The 19,111-nt window shown below is 38.2% G+C and overlaps 1 protein-coding gene across 1 annotated transcript in view; it reads right to left on the bottom strand.

Moving 5' to 3' along the window:
- LOC115270260 (LIM homeobox transcription factor 1-alpha) overlaps window positions 1–19,111 on the bottom strand; it is a 95,841-nt gene that overhangs the window by 50,745 nt on the left and 25,985 nt on the right. Inside the window, exons 3-5 of the mRNA XM_029879525.2 lie at window positions 3,439–3,659; window positions 3,175–3,365; window positions 2,940–3,105 (exon numbers count right to left, since the gene is read on the bottom strand). Of these exons, the coding sequence (XP_029735385.1) occupies window positions 2,940–3,105; window positions 3,175–3,365; window positions 3,439–3,659 (578 nt within the window). The remainder of the gene's footprint in view (window positions 1–2,939; window positions 3,106–3,174; window positions 3,366–3,438; window positions 3,660–19,111) is intronic.

Below are 19,111 nucleotides of genomic sequence, written 5' to 3'. Positions count from 1 at the left end.
GTATATAATAATAAATATTTTGGCCGTTTGTCGATCGATTTGGGTTCTCTTGGCACCAAATGAAAGCTACAGCATCCTAGTAGATCGCCCAGAAATTTTATTTTGATTGGACATTTGGTTACAGAGATATCTTTCGAAGAGTACTTAGGATTTATACAACTAAACCTTTTGAGATTTTTGACCAAGTGTATCATAATAAATATTCTGGCCGTCTGTCAACCGATTTCGGTTATCCTGGCACCAAATGAAAGCTACAACATTCTAGTAGAATCCTATACAATTTTATTAGGATTGGACATTTGGTTACCGAGATATCTTTCAAAGAGTACGTGGGAGTAAGGTTAACTTTTTGAGAGATTTTTGACCAAGGGTACCATAATAAATATCTCAGCTGTCTGTCAACCGATTTGGGTTCTCTAAGCACCAAATGAAAGCTACAATATCCTTGTATAAGGCCCTGAAATTTTATACCGATTCGACATTTGATTACTGAGATATCTTACGAAGAGTATTTCAATAAATTCTTTTTTATTTATCTATTCACTTACTTGTTATAAATAACAAATTACAAATACACAGGAATTTTATGAGAACTAACAATATGTTAAAGGAAAGCTTTGAATTTATATATTGCGGGAAAATGCAAGAACCGGACAGCGAAAAGCTAATGCCAGAACTGATTAACTTAGTAGATATATCATTTTTGTCCTTTTGCACCATAACCATGAATACCAAGTAGTTCGAAACTAATTTAATCGACTGATTAAGAGATATTAGACAAAGTATATCTCGCTGATTTTCTTATCCATTTGTTAATCGATTCAAGATCTTTTGGCAGTTAACAAAAGATACAATATTCCAGAATATGTAAGCTATTTTTTAAGAATTTTACACAAGATTCTAGAAGGTGTCTGGCATTTCTGGTAGTTTTTCCATGGTCCATGATGCAATTTTGGAATCCAATTCACTAGATGCCAAATCCACAATATTTTTTAGAACTTTTGGTCCATCACACAAAATAAATATGTTAAATACAAATAATACAACAATAAGTGTAAGAATGGTTCTGTTCACCATAGGTGGATTAAATCGGGTTTTTTCGTTTAGCACGGCAACATGTTTTGATATTTGTGAAAATAAAATGTCATAATGTAAGTACTATATGGCGTTGAGGAAAAACGACCCCAAAATTCAAATTGATGAAACAAAAAATGACCTCAAAAGACCTCTCTGATTTTTTCACCATGTTTTCTTTATAGTATCCACTGAATACTGAATTCGACTCCAGCTGCTTTTATTTGCTAATTTGTTAGTAATCGAGCTTTTTTACGAGTGATGTATTTATAGTCAAAATCGATGATATTATTGATCAAGTGTTCTTTTCTGATCCGTTCAAACGAAAAATGTATCAGTTTATATTGTTCCCTTGTTTCCTTATGAAACTGCTGATTTCTACGAACAATTTGAGGGTTAACTTCTACGAATTGTCCAGTTTTAAAGTAAGCAACTGGACAAGAAATGGCCAAACGTACGACCTTCAAGAAACAAAATTTTCGATGAAGATAAAATTTGGTAAATAAGTCATTCTTGCAATTACCTTTTCATTATGATCTATTTGTGTATATAATTGCCTAAATTGCATTCTAGAAAAAAAAAACAGCAAGATTTGAATAAATTGGCATTTAAGACACTTAAGCGATTATAAAATATACATAGGACATTTATGCAAATTGTAGCTTTTATCAAGCTTGTCAACTTCACCGAAGACACTATTGAGAAAAAATGTATGGTACGTTAGTTATGATTTTTGTGCTGCAGTTCCATACATTCGCAGCACTGTGCGGCGCGGCGTGATGAGTTCTATGCTCACGGCGTGTGTATGGGAAAGGTTTATAACAAAAAAATGGGCATCGCCAAATTTTTCGCTATTTAAAAATAAAGGCCTCCAGCTTTCATTTGCACGGTCCCTCAAAAAATCCACCGAGGGATCTCGAACAGCTTTTTCAGAATACTGTTTTCCCCATACAAAATGAACGGTTCCAAATTAATCCTTATTTTTACTTAATAAACATACCCAATTTTTGTATGAAAAAGTTCCCCCGATGAAATATTTCGATGTTGGGCTTGAATGAAAGCTAGTAGCGTCAACTTTCACGTAACGTAAAAATGAGCGATGCTTATTTTTTTGTAATAAATTTCTTCTACCAGACACACCGTGTGCTAAAAAATCTAAATATCTGGCGGTGCAAAGTAATGGATCTCAGCGGTCTAGTCTTTGGGATAAAATGAGAAGAATATGCGTGGTACTAAGCCGAAGATGGGTGCCAGTGTCATTAACCTTCATGAAGGAATATTCATACAGCTGATAGCAATAACTTGGCCCTCCGAGCCATTTATCACAAAACGGGTTTTCAATAGAATAAAGTTTCCCTTGAAGCAGTGAAGATAATGCAATAATATATTCACAAATATGGCTGATTATTCTGATTCTAACATGATGTGCATTTTCGTGACACGAGCAGAACCCTGTTTGATACTGAACGGGCGTTGAACGTCACGAAATGTAAAAGTCAAACAAATTCGAAATATATATTTTTTATTTCATTGAATTGAAGAACAAATCAATAAATTTCAATGGTAGAAAAAAATTTCAGAATAACATAAAAATCCCAGCAGATTTTTTAAGATGTTGAAGCGCGGTAGAGAGGGTCGGATTCTAGCGCGTTGTAACGTCACGCTACAAATACGCATTGAAAACACGTTTTTATAATGAAAACTAAATGTTCAATGGTCAAATATAACAGAAATTTTACAAGGAATCCGAATATGGAAAAATATTTTGAGGTTAACAATCGTTCTCATGAATTATAGTGGAAAATCTGACTACGAATGCATCAAAACGTTGTAACGTCACGGTAGAATGTGTCATATGAACTCACTTGAATTTTCATCCTTGATTTTGAGCGGCAGTTTTGATTCGCTTTCGGATAATTCGTCCTGTGACTCGTTTCCTTTGTTACTGTTACTGTGATTCGCCTTGTTACCATCCTTGAGCTGCTTCTTTTGCATCTTTTTCATCTTGGCACGTTGATTTTGAAACCACACCTGATTGAAAGACATTATTCAGTGACATCCTGAGAGGAGTCGCAACCACACCATCGCAAACAAATTTACCTGCACTATCCGTATGCTAAGACCCGTATCCTTGGCCAGCCCTTCCCGAATCTTCCGACATGGTTTGGGTGATATTTCAAATGACGCCTTGAAGGCTCTCCTCTGCTGGGTGGTCAGAATAGTGCGAGGTCGTTTCGGTCCACGTCGGCCGTCGATTCTCGTTTGAAAAATGTCATCACAGCAATAATCATCTGCGGAATGACCGTTTCTCGTTAAACAAACATAACCGTTTATGGAACAGAATGAATCTCTCCCAAACCTCACCGTAATTGTATCCTTGAAGCATTTCCACCTCCTTCTCGTAGTCCGGCCGGCAGAACAGCTGGCTCTGCTTGATGACGTACTGATCGCCCTTCTGCAGCCGCACGCCGCACACCACGCAGATAAAGCACTTGAGATGGAACACGTTATCCAGCGCTCGCATTACTAACTCGTCTGCGCCAATCTTCTCACCACATCCTAGACATCTGTTCCGGCCGTACAATCTGAGAAGGGAGAGCGAGAATAAAATCGACCGATGAGATGAGCAAATAATAGGTGGAACAGATTTGGTAATTTTCTGATAATAGCTGTAAATGTAGGTTTTTATTGGACGAACGAGAAATCAATACCATTATTATCTTCTTGGTTGGTCCAGGATCTTTTCGTAGTGTGTTGATCATTGACTTCTTTAGCATAAACATAAGTGTTAAGAAAAACGTACACATCGTAGTTTTAACTTCGTGTTTAACCGGGTTGATCGAAATTACATAGGGAATCGCGGCACTTGGACGGTGGCTTCTATTTTCGTCTGTTTTCCGCTATAATTCAGCCAAATTTGAACCAATTGGAATGCGGTGAGATAGGTATAGTATCTACCCGTGTACAACATTTCAAGTCAATTGGTTCAAAATTGACTGAGTTATAGTGGAAAACAGACGAATATAGAAGCCACCGCCCAAGTGGCGCGATACCCTATTGGACACATTCCACGCACTTCTACACCGTGGTTTTTGAACTTCGTTGAACGGTATTTTGGTGCTACAGTTGTCGATTTTTTATTCTTTTTGAACCAAAATGAATATTATTACTTCTATTTCTCCAGTAGTACTTGAAACTTTGAAAAATGTTTCGAGAAAGTAGCCAATTTCTTGTCGTTAAGTCAAAATTTGTCATTTTTTGCGATGGTGTCCCGGTACGCTCTATTTATTGATATTTCTTGAAGTAAAAAGTTCCAATTTACAATATCAAAGCATTAAATGAATCTTCTAATCAAATATGATCGTTTGATATACTGGTTGGCATGTACAGGGGATAGACAAAATGATCGGGACAAGCAAAATTTTCACTTCTCAAAAAATGTTCAACTAGCTGTAACTTTTCGAAAAGTGCATCAAATATTCTCAAATTTTTACTGTGAGTGCATCAACTAGTTGTGCATCAGTGGTTCAAATTTGAAAAATATCGGGCCATTCTCCACGAAATTATAATGATTCTTGAAAAAGGTAAAATTATCCGATAGCCAACTTTGAGCTGTTATATCTCCGGATTCAATGAACCGATCGAAATGAAATTTTGACCATTTATGACATATATAATGAACTCTGGAAAACATTTGACTTAACATGAAATTTTTAACAAGAGACAAAATTATAGTGATTTTTTTTTCACGATTTTTTAGTAAATTGGTCCATTTTTAATATGCATTCTATAACTTTTTCAATCTATTGGTGGCTATGTTGTTACTTTCCTTCAAAACTCATTTATATATAAGTCAATTAGAGTGAAATTAAATAAACCATAATTTGCATCTGGAATTTTGAAACGATGTTGATATTTTGGAAAATTTGGTGTTTCATTAGAAAAATAATCTAATCGTTATAATTTTCTTCCGTGTTAAAAATATTAAGTTAAGTCAATGGTTTTTCATAGCTCATTATATAAGTCATAAAGGGTCAAAATTTCATTTCAATCGGTTCATTGAATCCGGAGATATAACAGCTCAAAGTTAGCTATCGGATAATTTTACCTTTTTCAAGAATCTTTATAACTTCGTGGAGAATGGCCCGATCTTTTCTAATTTTGGACCACTGATACACATCTAGTTAATGAACTTACAGTAAAAAATTGAGAATATTTGATACACTTTTCGAAAAGTTACAGCTAGTTGAACACTTTTTGAAAAGTGAAAATTTTGCCTGTCCCGATCATTTTGTCTATCCCCTGTATCTAACAACACAACCACTATTAGAAGCAAAAGTTTGATTCTCGCGCAAAACGTAACGTAACGCGTGGAATGTCATTGAACAACTATTCTCAATGGATACTATTTATAAGTTTAACATGTAAAAAGTCGCCGGGAAAGCATGCTAGTTCGGCAGCCGTTGCAACGGGGCTGTTCATAAACCACGTAGACCAAAATTTGGCCATCTCAGACCCACCCCCCTCCACCTCGTAAACTTTTGTCCATACAAAAATTTTGAAATTTGTATGAAGCGTAGACTTTGGTCAGACCCCCCCTCCCCCCCAAAAAGTCTACGTGGTTTATGAACGGCCCCTACGCTCGAGTCCCTTCAAAACTCGCAGAGGGTTACGGCAAGGTGCTTTCGTGCTTGCTGTTCAATATTGCGTTAGAGCGTGTAATAAGGAGAGCGGGGACCGCATCATCCGTGGAAGTTATGCCTACTTCGGGCTCCAGAAGAAGCTGTGGACTAAAACGATTTACCCCTACACTATATGTAGTATGTAAAAGCCCGATTTAATCCACCTATGGTGAACAGAACCCTTCTTACACTTATTAAAATTATTGTTGTATTATTTGTATTTAACATATTTACTTTGTGTAATTGACCAAAAGTTCTAGAAAATATTGTGGATTTGGCATCTAGTGGATTGGTTTCCAAAATAGCATCATGGACCATGGACTTAACTTCCAGAAATGTCAGACACCTTCTAGAATCTTGTGTGAAATTTTTAAAAAAATAGCTTACATATTCTGGAATATTGTATCTTTTGTTAACTGCCAAAAGATCTTGAATCGATTAACAAATGGATAAGAAAATCAGCGAGATACACTTTGTCTAATATCTCTTAATCAATCGAATAAATTTGCTCCGAAGTACTTAGTATTCATGGTTATGGTGTAAAAACGACAAAAATGATATATCTACTAAGTTAATCAGTTTTGGCATTAGCTAGTTATTTTGGCTGTCTGGTTCTTGCATTTTTCCCACAATATATAAATTCAAAGCTTTCATTTACCATATTGTAAGTTTTCATAAAACTCCTGTGTATTTGTAATTTGTTATTTACAATTTTGTTGAAAACAATAACCTGCTAGTATACACTTTGTATGAGGTCAGCATTATTTATTGAAAAATAATTTCCCATAGACTGGTCAAAAACAAATGCAAGATAACAAGTGAATATAATAATAAAAAAAAAGAATTTATTGAAATACTCTTCGTAAGATATCTAAGTAATCAAATGTCGAATCGAAATAAAATTTCAGGGCCTTATACAAGGGTATTGTAGCTTTCATTTGGTGCTTAGAGAACCCAAATCGGTTGACAAACGGCTGAGATATTTATTATGGTACCCTTGGTCAAAAATCTCTTAAAAAGTTAACCTGTATTACTCCCAAGTAGTCTTTGAAAGATATCTCGGTAACCAAATGTCCAATCCTAATGAAATTGTATAGGGTTCTACTAGAATGTTGTAGCTTTCATTTGGTGTCAGGATAACCGAAATCGGTTGACAGACGGCTAAGATATTTATTATGATACTTTTGGTCAAAAATCTCAAAAGGTTTAGTTGTATAAATCCTAAGTACTCTTCGAAAGATATCTCTGTAACCAAATGTCCAATCGAAATAAAATTTCTGGGCGATCTACTAGGATGCTGTAGCTTTCATTTGGTGCCAAGAGAACCCAAATCGATTGACAAACGGTTGAAATATTTATTATGATACACTTGGTCAAAAATCTTAAAAAGTTTAGAAGTATGACTCATAAGTACTCTTCGAGAGATATCTCGGTAACCAAACGTCCAATCGAAAAAAAATTCAATAGCGTTCTACTAGGATGTAGTAGCTTTCATTTGCTTCCAAGAGAACTCAAATCGGTTGACAGACGGCTGAGAAACGTGCGTGACTTTTTTTTGTAACGCACATACACACACACACACATACACACATACACACACACACACACACACACACACACACACACACACATACACACACACATACAGACATTTGCTCAGTTCGTCGAGCTGAGTTCATTAGTATATGAGACTCGGCCCTCCGGGCCTCGGATCGAAAGTCGGTTTTTCGAGCGATATTTATACCCTTCTTATGGGTGTAAGAAGGGTAAAACGCTAATAAGAGCAAGAGTAGTAAAATGGACGTGGGCTTCGGCGGTGTGCAAGAGAACAGCGTGTGGAGGCGAAGGATGAATAACGAGCTCGCTACACTCTACGGCGAATCCAGCATCCAGAAGGCGGCCGAAGCCGAGGAATACGCTGGGCAGGGCTAGGCCGAAGAATACGCTGCAAGAATACCGGACAACAACCCAGCACAAATTGGTGTTCGCCATGGGCGGACCAAGTGGAGCGTGACCTGGCGAGCATTATTGGGCGTGGCCGAGGATGGTGGTCGGCAGCCATGAACCGAGTATTGTGGCGTACTGTTGTTGATTATGCCTTATTTACCTTATACAGGTTTTTAGGTTCGTGGTGAAAAAAATGTTCTACACATGTGATAAAATATCAACCGTTACGGAGTTATTGCACATACCATGTTTTTTTTTACATTCGAGATTTTGGGTTTTGGTGCAAAGCAAAGGGATAATTTTTTGATGAAAATGCCATTTAAATTAAAATATGTAACATTCCTGAAACTTATATGTAGTATACGTATAACGTATAGCATAAAATGTGCAGATGAAACTTTGTCGAAGTGATCTGTGAGAAAAGTTTAATCCTGGCTAGTAATTGTCATTTTGGTATGAAGCAGCCTCCAGTGAAGGTGGCCAAGCAGTCAACTGAAAGGACTGACACTTTCAGCTCTGCCCATACGTTGACCATAACGTCGGAATAAGTGCCCAATTCGATGATGACCTTGATAAAATTCTTGATTTTCTTAATAAGGTATTCTCATGATTCAGAAATTCGTAGGTGGTAGGGGTATTAGGGGCATAATGGACACCCTAAGCAAATGAGTACGTTAGACCTGTATAACAGAGAAAAACTTAACATATTATCAGTTGGCTTACAACTTTAACTTGTTTCCTACGTATTTCAATCATTTACAGGTAGTAGAATGTCTTTGTTGTGAAGAAATAATGAATTGTAAACCGTGTGTTTTTAGGGGTGGCAGGAAAGGTACGGGGCGAAATGGACACCCATCGGGGCATAATGGACACCCCTGCATATTTTAAGCTAATTCTTTGATTAAATCGACCAGTTAAGTTATTTGCCCACGGAGATCAATACCACAGGTATAATACTCCATCTTAGACGAGTTTACATAACATCAAAGTTAATTAAATAAACTTAAAACTAAAATAATTGCATTGATTTTTTCAAACTCTCTTAAACGCCTAACAGTATGGATCGAATACAACATTAAAATTGCTATTTTAAGTAAATTCTGATCAAAAATAAAATACTTCATCCATTGCTAATTCTCCACATACATGTAGATAAGGTAACAATTCACTTGTTTTCATGGTGGGCACACTCAAACACTGGTAATACCTTATTTGCTGCTCCTTCGAAATTATAAGAATTTCACCATATGAAAAATCTATTTCAATTTCAATGATATTTTGGTTATTTTGGAGAAATAGAAATGGACCTTTGGCAAAATAGAACAATTACTTGTTCCTTTACACTTATGCATTAAAACTTCAACATAAAAGTCAGCGGTTTCGACAAAAACAGGGGTGTCCATTTCGCCCCGGGTGTCCATTATGCCCCTAATCCCCCTACAGTCCCAGGTCGCTGTTGTGAGCATTTCCTCCTTCTCGTCCGTTACCAAAGCACAGAGATTTGGGGCTGATCACTGACTCTAAGGCAAGATTGATTGCGTCGACAGAAAGATTATGAGTACATATTCGACGAGAAAGGCACTATCACCACTAGGTGGATAAATTTGTTTTTTTTTATTATGCTTAAGCTATAAAATACAGCTAATATGCGCCTTCGCGATGGTCATTCAGGCAATTTTCGCAGATGCTGGACTGTATCCAACTAACAAAAGTAGCTACTTAACATGTTATAGTGTAAACGCTTGTGTAGAAGTGCACATTTATTGAGCATTTATACAGCAAAACACGATGCCCAGCCAAAACATGATCGCATATGCTGTTGAATAGGATGCTAAAGTGGAGGCGATATACGTACACTTTATACATGCTAGAGGCAATGCTCAATGTTGATCTGGCTAATATCAGTACTAAAACCATCTCTACCCGCAATGGAGCGGAGACTATCATCGGCGTTGGTTTTTGAAGTCCGGGCCGAATGAAGCGAACACATACTGACGAGAAACGGAATGAGCGACGGTTGCTGCTTACAGTTGCAAAAGTCGCGCTCAAAACCTAAGTAAGGGCAAACAAAAAGGTCTGCTATGAGGGCTTGTGTTAGAGTGCCAATACGAATCCGTGGGATGATGCTTACATGGTCGTGATGGCTATAAGACGCAGCCTAATAACCTTGCAGTTGCGAATGGGAATTTCTATGACATCCGTAACCATTTGAAGATGCATACTTTGCAGACGAAGATAAACAGATCCTTCCCGTTTCTCTATATACACCCACGAGACTTGGACGTTGAAGGAAGTTGACCGATGAGCGTTTGCAGTTTTTGAACGTAAGGTGTATTGGTTCCCATATATCGCGCTCAGTATCATACGGGCGTATCTACAATGATCGATTTCTCTTCATCGATTTTCTCTTCGGCTAATAACTTTGCTTGCAAATCATTTTTGGTTGTTTTTGTTGTTTTAGGTACTAGCCCTAGTCGTCATTCACCGAAATACACGGAGAGATCATCCGAATATTGGTCCTATTTTCCGGAATAATCCGAAGAGAAAATCGACGAAGAGAAATCGATCATTGTAGATACGCCTGTATGATACTAAACGCGAGATATTATTAACTCTCGAGCTATCGCGTCTTCGACAACTCTCTATGACACCACGTTTACGCTGTGAACCACAAGCGTGCTGTTTTCATGGTGCATGTGTGCATTACACGATGCATCCAGAGGGACTGGAAGCGTCTAGTGTAGAAGGATGCTTCATTCGGTTTAGATTGAATGGAGCCAATTGTAGCCCACTAAGTAAATGGTAACCACAAAGATCTTTAACACTTCCTTCGAGTTTGCACTAGTCAATGCAATATTTCAGCTTTCAGCCCTATTATGCCGGCCGGGCATAATATGAATCCAACGCACAAGTCCTACCCGCCGGTCGTAAGTCCCTCGCCCCTTAAAGTAAAGTCAACACACCTACAGCTGTCCCAGACGTCAGCTTATAAAAAAAATGATTTCAGCTCATAAAATCGTTTCGAAATGAGCCATGAATGCCGTTTTCGCATATTGGTTCCCCAAAAATGGTTTTCGGTATAGCAAAACCCAAGCGGAAAAGAATCACTCCACTCCAATGCTTAGAATACCGACGGATGGTCCGGCAAAAGAATCCAAAGACAAATAACCGTCATCCGTTTTATGGCCATTTCTGGTTGGTCAGTTGAACCCTGCCTGACACTGGAAGGATATCCAAACTGTACTAGCCGTTTCCCCAATACTGCTATCATGGAATCGAAATATGAGTGCAAATAAAAATTTGGACGGAGCTCAAACGGCCGATAGATGATACAGATTGCGACATGGGTTCCCAACCTTTGGGCTGCAATTTATTATTACAAGGTGTTTTTGTGTGAACTTTCTATTCTGTTAATTTGTATTACACTCCTGATCAAATCACTCAAAAACAATAATAGGGGTATTCACTAAACAGATTAAACAACTGCGTAAGATCATCTGATTATTGAAATGTTTCTTGAAATTGCGAATGAAATAAACAAAGATTACCTGGGTGATTGCGACGTTTAATTAGCTTAATCGTCTTGTACCGACTTTCCGAACCCTCTAAGCAGAATACCCTCTTCGAATGATTGTTATCAGTTTCGTACCTTTTATTTAATTCCGCCCTAATTGTTTATCCTTTGACAGATACGTGGATAACTGACACTGAGGAAGATTACAAGTGGTAGTCGAAATACGCGTATCTGTCAAAGGATAAACTAGGGCGGAATTGAAAGGTACGAAAATAGTTTAATCAGTTTACGCTGTTTAGTGAGTCCTCTAAATTTTACGTGATTCACATTAAATAACAGCGTAAACCATGATTATCTGATTATTGAAATTGCGAATGAAATAATTCAAGATTGCCTAGGTAATCGCAACGTTTGAATCCCCAACTCGGTTACATAAGAATTTTTCGTGGGCTTCATTTTCCACTTCGTCCAAGGTTAGAGGTTAGCCCAACAAGTTGTCGTTGCGTCAAAAACCAAAACAACATTTATTTAACATGGGTATCTATGATCGTTTTCTCGGAAAATATCCCTAACCAAGGTTTATAATAACACATAACAAATAACTTTGTAAATACATGTTTTTACATTTTTTTTGTTAAGTTTTGCCATGTGCTAACTAATTAAAAAAGATTATTTTTTTGCTACGTTTGTATACAGATGAGTTCGGTCAATGCTAGCACCGTTGGTCAGCGAAATGTCGTGAATACTAGATATCGCTACACAATTGCTGAGATTTCGTTGAAAAGCTTATTTTCTGAGCATTCGAAGGTGCCCATCTCGGTAAAAAAAAAGTCATGAGAATCACCTACATTCAGGGATGAGAACACTCACTTTCAAAGAGTTACACTCACTTGCTATTTTCTCAGCTCAGAAGCGTGTAATCCAGAAACGATTTATGGACGACTGTTGCATTGTGGTTTTGTCTAAAACTTTGCCGAATAGAAGAGGGGTCGCACACGAATCACAAAGTCGTGACAGAGTTGTAAAAGTGACTCTCCACGAGGAGAGTGTAATTTACATTCACCTCGTGGAGAGTTGCCTTCGCAGCTCCCTCACGACTTCGGTATGCGTGTGCGGCCCCTACTCTATTCGGCAAAGTTTTAGACAAATCCACAATGCAAAATTCGTCCATACATCTTTTTTTGGTTGCATGCTTCTGAGCTGAGAAAATAGCAAGTGAGTGTAACTCTTTGCAAGTGAGTGTTCCCATCCTTGCCTACATTCTGCGAAGACATTTATTCAAAAAGATTTTCCGGGACCTTTAAAGGATGGAAACAAAAAGTTTTAATGAAATTAACCGGCTCCAGAAAGTGCACCGCAAGCGGAAATCGTTTGAGAACTATTATCGAGAGCAGGCCATTCCGGCACAGCATTTACACAACGCACGGAGCATGAGCGGGGAGTGGACCCTAACGAGGGTGAAAATCTATTCGCCCCTCATGACTAGAGCCCATTTTATCTGACGACCTATTTTATTTCCACAGCATGTCGTTAAGATGACATAAACATATTTGCTTTCGTCGTAAAAATATACTCGATTTTTAAATCCTGTGGCATCGAGGAAAAGTCACTTTAATTCTCGGAAACGCAGAACAAGTGTTACCGCACTTTAGCTTACGTCCGGCAGATGAACGAACGTGAGTTTTAAATTAATGATCGAATCACAAGTTGGAACAGCACCATCAAGCCTCCGTCTATGGGTTGAATGGGATGCGAAAGATGTGACTTTAACGATACAGTGGACACGAAAGGGTAACTTTACACCCGGTACGCCTCATCGTTACATCAGCATAAATTTGATCGATTTGAATGTCTCTTTCGCTTCCCCTTGTTCCGGTGCAAGCATTCTCCTGTGTAACAGATATACCTTCAGAGAGGGTTAGTAACAGCGCAAATTTCCCTCCCAGCCCGAACGAAGCCAAATGCAGAACGAACCCTGCAGTTTGAAATGCTAGTTTTTGCTTGTCTAGAATGTGATCAGTATGAAAGAAGCATTGTTTGTATTAAAGATAAATTGCATTTTAATGACAGCCGGAATATGCGGTGCGGAATAAATCATGTTCAATTTGTCATTCTGGTTTCCACCAAACACGCACGTGGACAAACTTGGAAGACAACATTATTTTTTGCCACAAATTGGGTGTTTGATCCATTACGATGCAACCACAGTGTAGAAGTTTTTTTTAGCTTTACCTAAACAATACCGTATCGCTAATTACATGATCACAATCCGCTCAACACACCTTATAAGCTAAGGATAAGGACATGAGCGCTACGGATTCCACAGGGAACCACTGCCTCAACGAACTCAACGAAGGCCTATGAATACGTGAAGCTTCCAACATTCTAGTACCTACCCAGACAGCAATAGACCACCTCACGGCGAAATTCTATCTCTTTCACTCTTTCAGAGAGTTTGAAAACAACAGGACCAGTACCTGTCAAATTTGACAGGTGTTGGTCCTGTTGTTTTCTAATTTCCCGTAGGAGAGAAAGAGAGCGATTTCTTGATGACGTCACCGTGCAATGGAGTATTTGGTTGCTACCGTCGATGGGGGTGACAATGGGTCTGGAGGGTGAGATTGGGTCAAAACGGAGAAACATAAAATTTGAAATAGCTCAATAACTATCGCTAATTTATATTGAAAACTTTATATTATTTCAAAGGGGAGATGTTTTTACACGTCATGATGCAGAATAAGATGTTTTGCAATAATCATTTTTTGTTAAATTTGTGGCTAAACTTATATGATGAAACTACTAGTAAATCACTCTGAAAAAAATTCGTAATGTATCACACAAGTAGGGTACTGGTTCCCTTATTAAGCATGTGGCTCCCATTTTCATCCTACGAAAAACAAAGGATTGAAGCGTTGTTTGTTTTGTTTCTTATTTTTGTATTTTTTGTTAGGAGTGAGCACCCATGAAAACAAAAAGAACGGAATCAATCGGTGCCGTATTCGCTTGTTTTCGAATAGGATGAATATGGGAGCGTGAGATTACTGATGGAACACATACCCTACCTAACCATAAATTTTCTTATAAGTGGTTAGCTGTAGGTATTACCTGGTTGATGCAACAAAAAAAGCGGACTGTCAATGCACTTTTTATTTAAAAATTCAATATTTTCGACCCTATGTCTAAATATTAAGAATGGGGGTGAGATTGGGTCAAGCAAGTTATCGAGTGCACATAACCTTAACTAAAAATCCAACTTCTTATCCAGTCCCCATTTGACGTTAGAGTGGTGCCATGTTTACCGTATTTTCACTAAAGCACGCTTTCTTTCAAAAATATGTCGAGAAGCGTCAAACGAGTGTGTTAATACGTTTAGTGCCTAAAATCATTTATAACAATACACCCATACGTGTGGACAGCTCCTCTAATCATCAGCTAATCTTCAGTGTACTGCAATATCGTAAGCTCACAAATTAGACTTAACATAATATTTGAACGACCCTCTATCTTGAGATGGAATGATTTGCTTTAGCAATATAGAGGCCAATGATCATGTACATAAAAGTTTATAACGGAGGGTTTGGTTAAACATTTCTTATGCAGTATACAAAAACTAGCCTGTTTTTTTACAATCAATCTTTCATTCTTTCTTCGCCCCTCCCTTATTGTAATCTCCCCTCCTCTCATGGAGGTTGAAACTCTTAATGAGGATGATTATGACGGCTAAAATGATGATACAGTATACAAACGTTATTCTATCAAATTTCAACCATTTTTTTGGTTGTATTAGCCCTTTTAGGTGGATTAATCATCTTTTAAAATTACCTAAGCTTTTATTCGTCATGATAACATTGTTGTTTTAAGTAGGTTTACTATATATGATCAATAAAATTAATTTATATTCTTAGATAGGTGATTTCGAATACTTTGACCCATTCTCACCCCCTCTAAGGGGTGAGATTGGGCAATTTTCAATCATTTGTAGTTTACTAAGCAATTCATATAACGTGATACTTTCTTGATTCAATGTAAACTTTATATGCTCCACTTTTAAAACTTTTGATATAAAATTTGGAATGTGCTGGAATCATTATTTGTAAAAAATGAACTAAAATAAACGGTTTTTAGGGTAAAAATCTTATTTTATAAGCGTAATATTTTTGCCTTTCTCGTACACTAAGTGTACTGGAAAGGCTATATGTTCACTCCAAAAATGACTTTTTGATAAAAGGCCCGGAGGGTCGAGTCACATATACCAATCGACTCAGCTCGACGAATTGAGGTGATGTCTGTGTGTGTGTATGTGTGTATGTGTGTGTGTATGTGTGTGTACAAATAAACTCACATCACTTTTTGGCAGTAAACCTCAACCGATTTTAATGACCGATAGTTCATTCGACGCGGAATCTGGTCCCATTGTTTCCTATTGAAAATGGTTCGGATCGGTCCAGCCGTTCCGGAGTTATGGCCATTTAGGTGTTCCGGACCGGTACCCCTGGAAGGGGTCAGACATGAAAATGCAACAAACCCATGCATGCGACCCATCAAACCACGGCATTTTCGTTTATCTGATGAACGGTGAGCAGGAAAATAGTCTCAGATCATATCTGAAGCGGTAGTGTTCCGGAACCGGTTCTGGGTGTCCCGCCGGAAGTGGCCAAATATAAAATTGAACATAACCCATTCATGCGATACATCAAGCAGCGGCATTTTCGGTAACCTGATGAACAGTTAGCAGGAAAATAGTGTCAGACCATATCTGAACCGGTAGTGTTCCGGATCCGGTTCCGGCGAGGGCCCCGACGGAAGTGGCTAAATATAAAAGTAAACCAAACCCAAGCATGCGACACATCAAATTACGACTTTTCCAATAACTTGATGGCCGGTTATTAAGGAAGTAGGCTCAGATCACATTGGGGACTGCCGGTTGTATTCCGGAATCAGTTCCGGGTGTCTCGACGGAAATATAAAAGTAAACCAAACCCATGCATACGACACATTAAATCGCGGCTTTTTTTTAACCTAATGAAAGGTTAGCAAGAAACTAAGACGGGCTTGGTGGTCTAGTGGCTACCGCTTCTGAATTCCATGCAGAAGGTCCTGGGTTCAATCCCTGGCCCGTCCCTTTCCTCCTACTTTGTATCTTTCTATATACTTTCTCTCTGCTCTCTACATATACAACTCATGTATATAAACATGTTCATATACGTCGCTTGAACAGAAACGGGTTGAAAAAGCCGTTTCCCTTCTTCCAAACTTTCACAGCACAGTGTCACAATCCTATTAGAAAACGCCTACAAGTTATGCAATCAAGCGAACTGTGCCGCACATCTTCAAAATAATAAGAACACACAATTCTATCACCTTCCTCTGGTATCCACACACCAATGTGTGAACCTTCTGCCAACCAATTCCCACCAACACTCCAACATCCGCATGAATTTGTGCTGGCGCAGAGGTATATTCGGCCAGATGTGGATACAAACGATTGCAATCATCACTTCCTTACCCCTTCCCCACATTGACCTGCAACCTGACGTGGCAGGCGCCATTGTCGCCTAAAAATAGAAGATCATCAACGCTCACACACTGAAGATGCCTGCTAGTCCCCGGCAGTTATCTCATTGGTCCTTGTGTGAGTGTAGCTGGTCTGGCGATACTGGAGTAGCATCCACGGGCGGTCAATCAAGCTCAAGCTCAAGCTCAATGAAAGGTTAGCAAGAAACTAGTCTCCAACCATATCTGAACCGGTAGTGTTCCGGATGTACCGTCGAAAGTGTCCGAATATAATAGTGAATCAAGCCCATGCATGCGACACATCAAAAAGCGGCTTTTTCCGATAACCTGATCAATGGTTAGCAAGAAAATAGTCTAATACCATATCTGATCCGGTCTTGTTCCTGAACCGTTACCGGATGTCCTACCGGAAATGGCCTTATATAAAAGAGAACCAATCTCATGTATACAGTATGCGGCAGGAAAAAATGCGAAACTGTTTTTCAACTTCAAACCTCATTTTCGTCCATTTGACATTAACCAATCTATGTTTCAACGTTCCATGATCTATAATAGGCTAGTTTTCTGAAAAGTTAATTAAAAAAATTCCCATTTTGGTCACTAAACTTTACAGGGCGGCGCCTGAAGATGAAGACAACCAGAATTTTCAAACCGCAGAAAATCGCACAGGTCGCTAAATTTCGCATCTGATAAAACAAAATTTTTGATTTTCTCTACAATATCATCAAATATGTGTACTTATTTCATCTGGTATGTGAAACTACATGGCTCTGGATCAGTGTGGTCTGGTTGTTCATCGAATTTGAGCTATTTTTGTTACTGTTATAGTCATTTTGTTTAATGACCATTGGGCGCGCAGTTTATTGATATCCGCTTATTAGGCTTACATTATCACATGTTAAACATCAAATATGTTCGTTTTTATTTTTCAGTGCTAGAATATAGACATTGACTGATAAACTGTCATGAAAAAATAGTCATATATATCCCATATTTAGCGTGTAATAGTGTCTTGAACTTTTCGCATGTTTTCCTGCCGCACCCTGTACGATACAACAAATAACGGCTTGATGACTGGTTATCAAGGAAGTAGGCTAAGACCACATTAGGGACTGCCGCTAGTGCCGGAGCTAGTTGCGGGTGTCCCTCCGAAAGCGGCCAAATATAAAATTGAACCAAACCTATGCATGCGACACAGAAAAGCGCGGCTTTTTTGATAACCTTTTGAACGTTAGCAAGCAAATAGGTTCAGACCATACAGCGTGGTAAGCTCGTGTATGCAAACTTCTTAAGGAGTGATACAGGATCATAAATGGTGAAAAAAAAAAATTCTACGCATATGGTCAAATATCAACCACTGCGTACTAATTGAACTTTACATGTTTGCATGCCTCAAACTGGCTATAACTTGAAAACCTATTCATTGATTCCTTGTGCAATTTCGATTGCTTTGGTCAATCACGGAATAGCAACTACGAATTGTGCGGTCATCTATGCTCATGCTTAATAATCTTTCAAATGAGGGTTAAAAGCTGTGATAAGATTGACCATTTTCAAGTTATAGAAAATGGTCAATCTTATCACAGATTTTAACCCTCATTTGAAAGATTATTTAATTTTCTACCCAATCTTTGAATCTATTGGTTTAGTTAAAAAACTTAGTTTACTACTGCAAATAATCTCGAATCGTTTTTTATTTGTTTTTGTAAATTATCTTTGAAAAATGCTTAATAAATTTGAATTTTCTCCTAGGCAAATTTGTGACCCCTATTATGTTCTACAATTCGTTCTTTGACATCAAAGGTCTAGCTCCTCTCGTGTTCTTGTAATTCCGAATTCAACATCGTATTTCAGATCATGAATTTGCAACTGGTCAAAATCTTCATATATGCGAGAGAACAAAATCATGACCAAAGCAATCTAATCAAATCACACCATTTCAAATTCCTGTGGTGTTAATATAAAGTAGGATGGATCAACGTGTTATGGGAATATTACAACTTGATCGCATCAACACTATTTTTTTTCCAATCTCCTTTTGCGTCTAAAATTACTGTGCACAATTTGGGTTCATAATGTGGCTTCGTGGTCGTGCGGCTAAGGTCACCAATCCTTAAGTCGCATCGTGCCAAGGAGCGTGGGTTCGATTCCCGCCGCAGCTGTCAGGAAAAGTTTTCGGCTGTGCCACTGGGCGTTGCATGCTAGTCCGTTGTCTAGTGTCGTGCTTCCTTCAAAGAGCAAATAGCTCACTGGAAGCATTAAACGTGTCTATGTCTTTAAAGAAGGTCAAATTTTACAAGAATCGTATTAAGCGTATAAGTGTTTTCAAGATCGGCTAATGTCGACGTAAAGATCGTGAGTACATATTCGACGAGAAAGG

This window comes from Aedes albopictus, chromosome 2 (assembly GCF_035046485.1).
Source record: "Aedes albopictus strain Foshan chromosome 2, AalbF5, whole genome shotgun sequence".
Classification (NCBI taxonomy): domain Eukaryota; kingdom Metazoa; phylum Arthropoda; class Insecta; order Diptera; family Culicidae; genus Aedes; species Aedes albopictus.
Note: the sequence above shows the minus strand (reverse complement) of the source record. Positions and strands in the feature narration are given on the sequence as shown.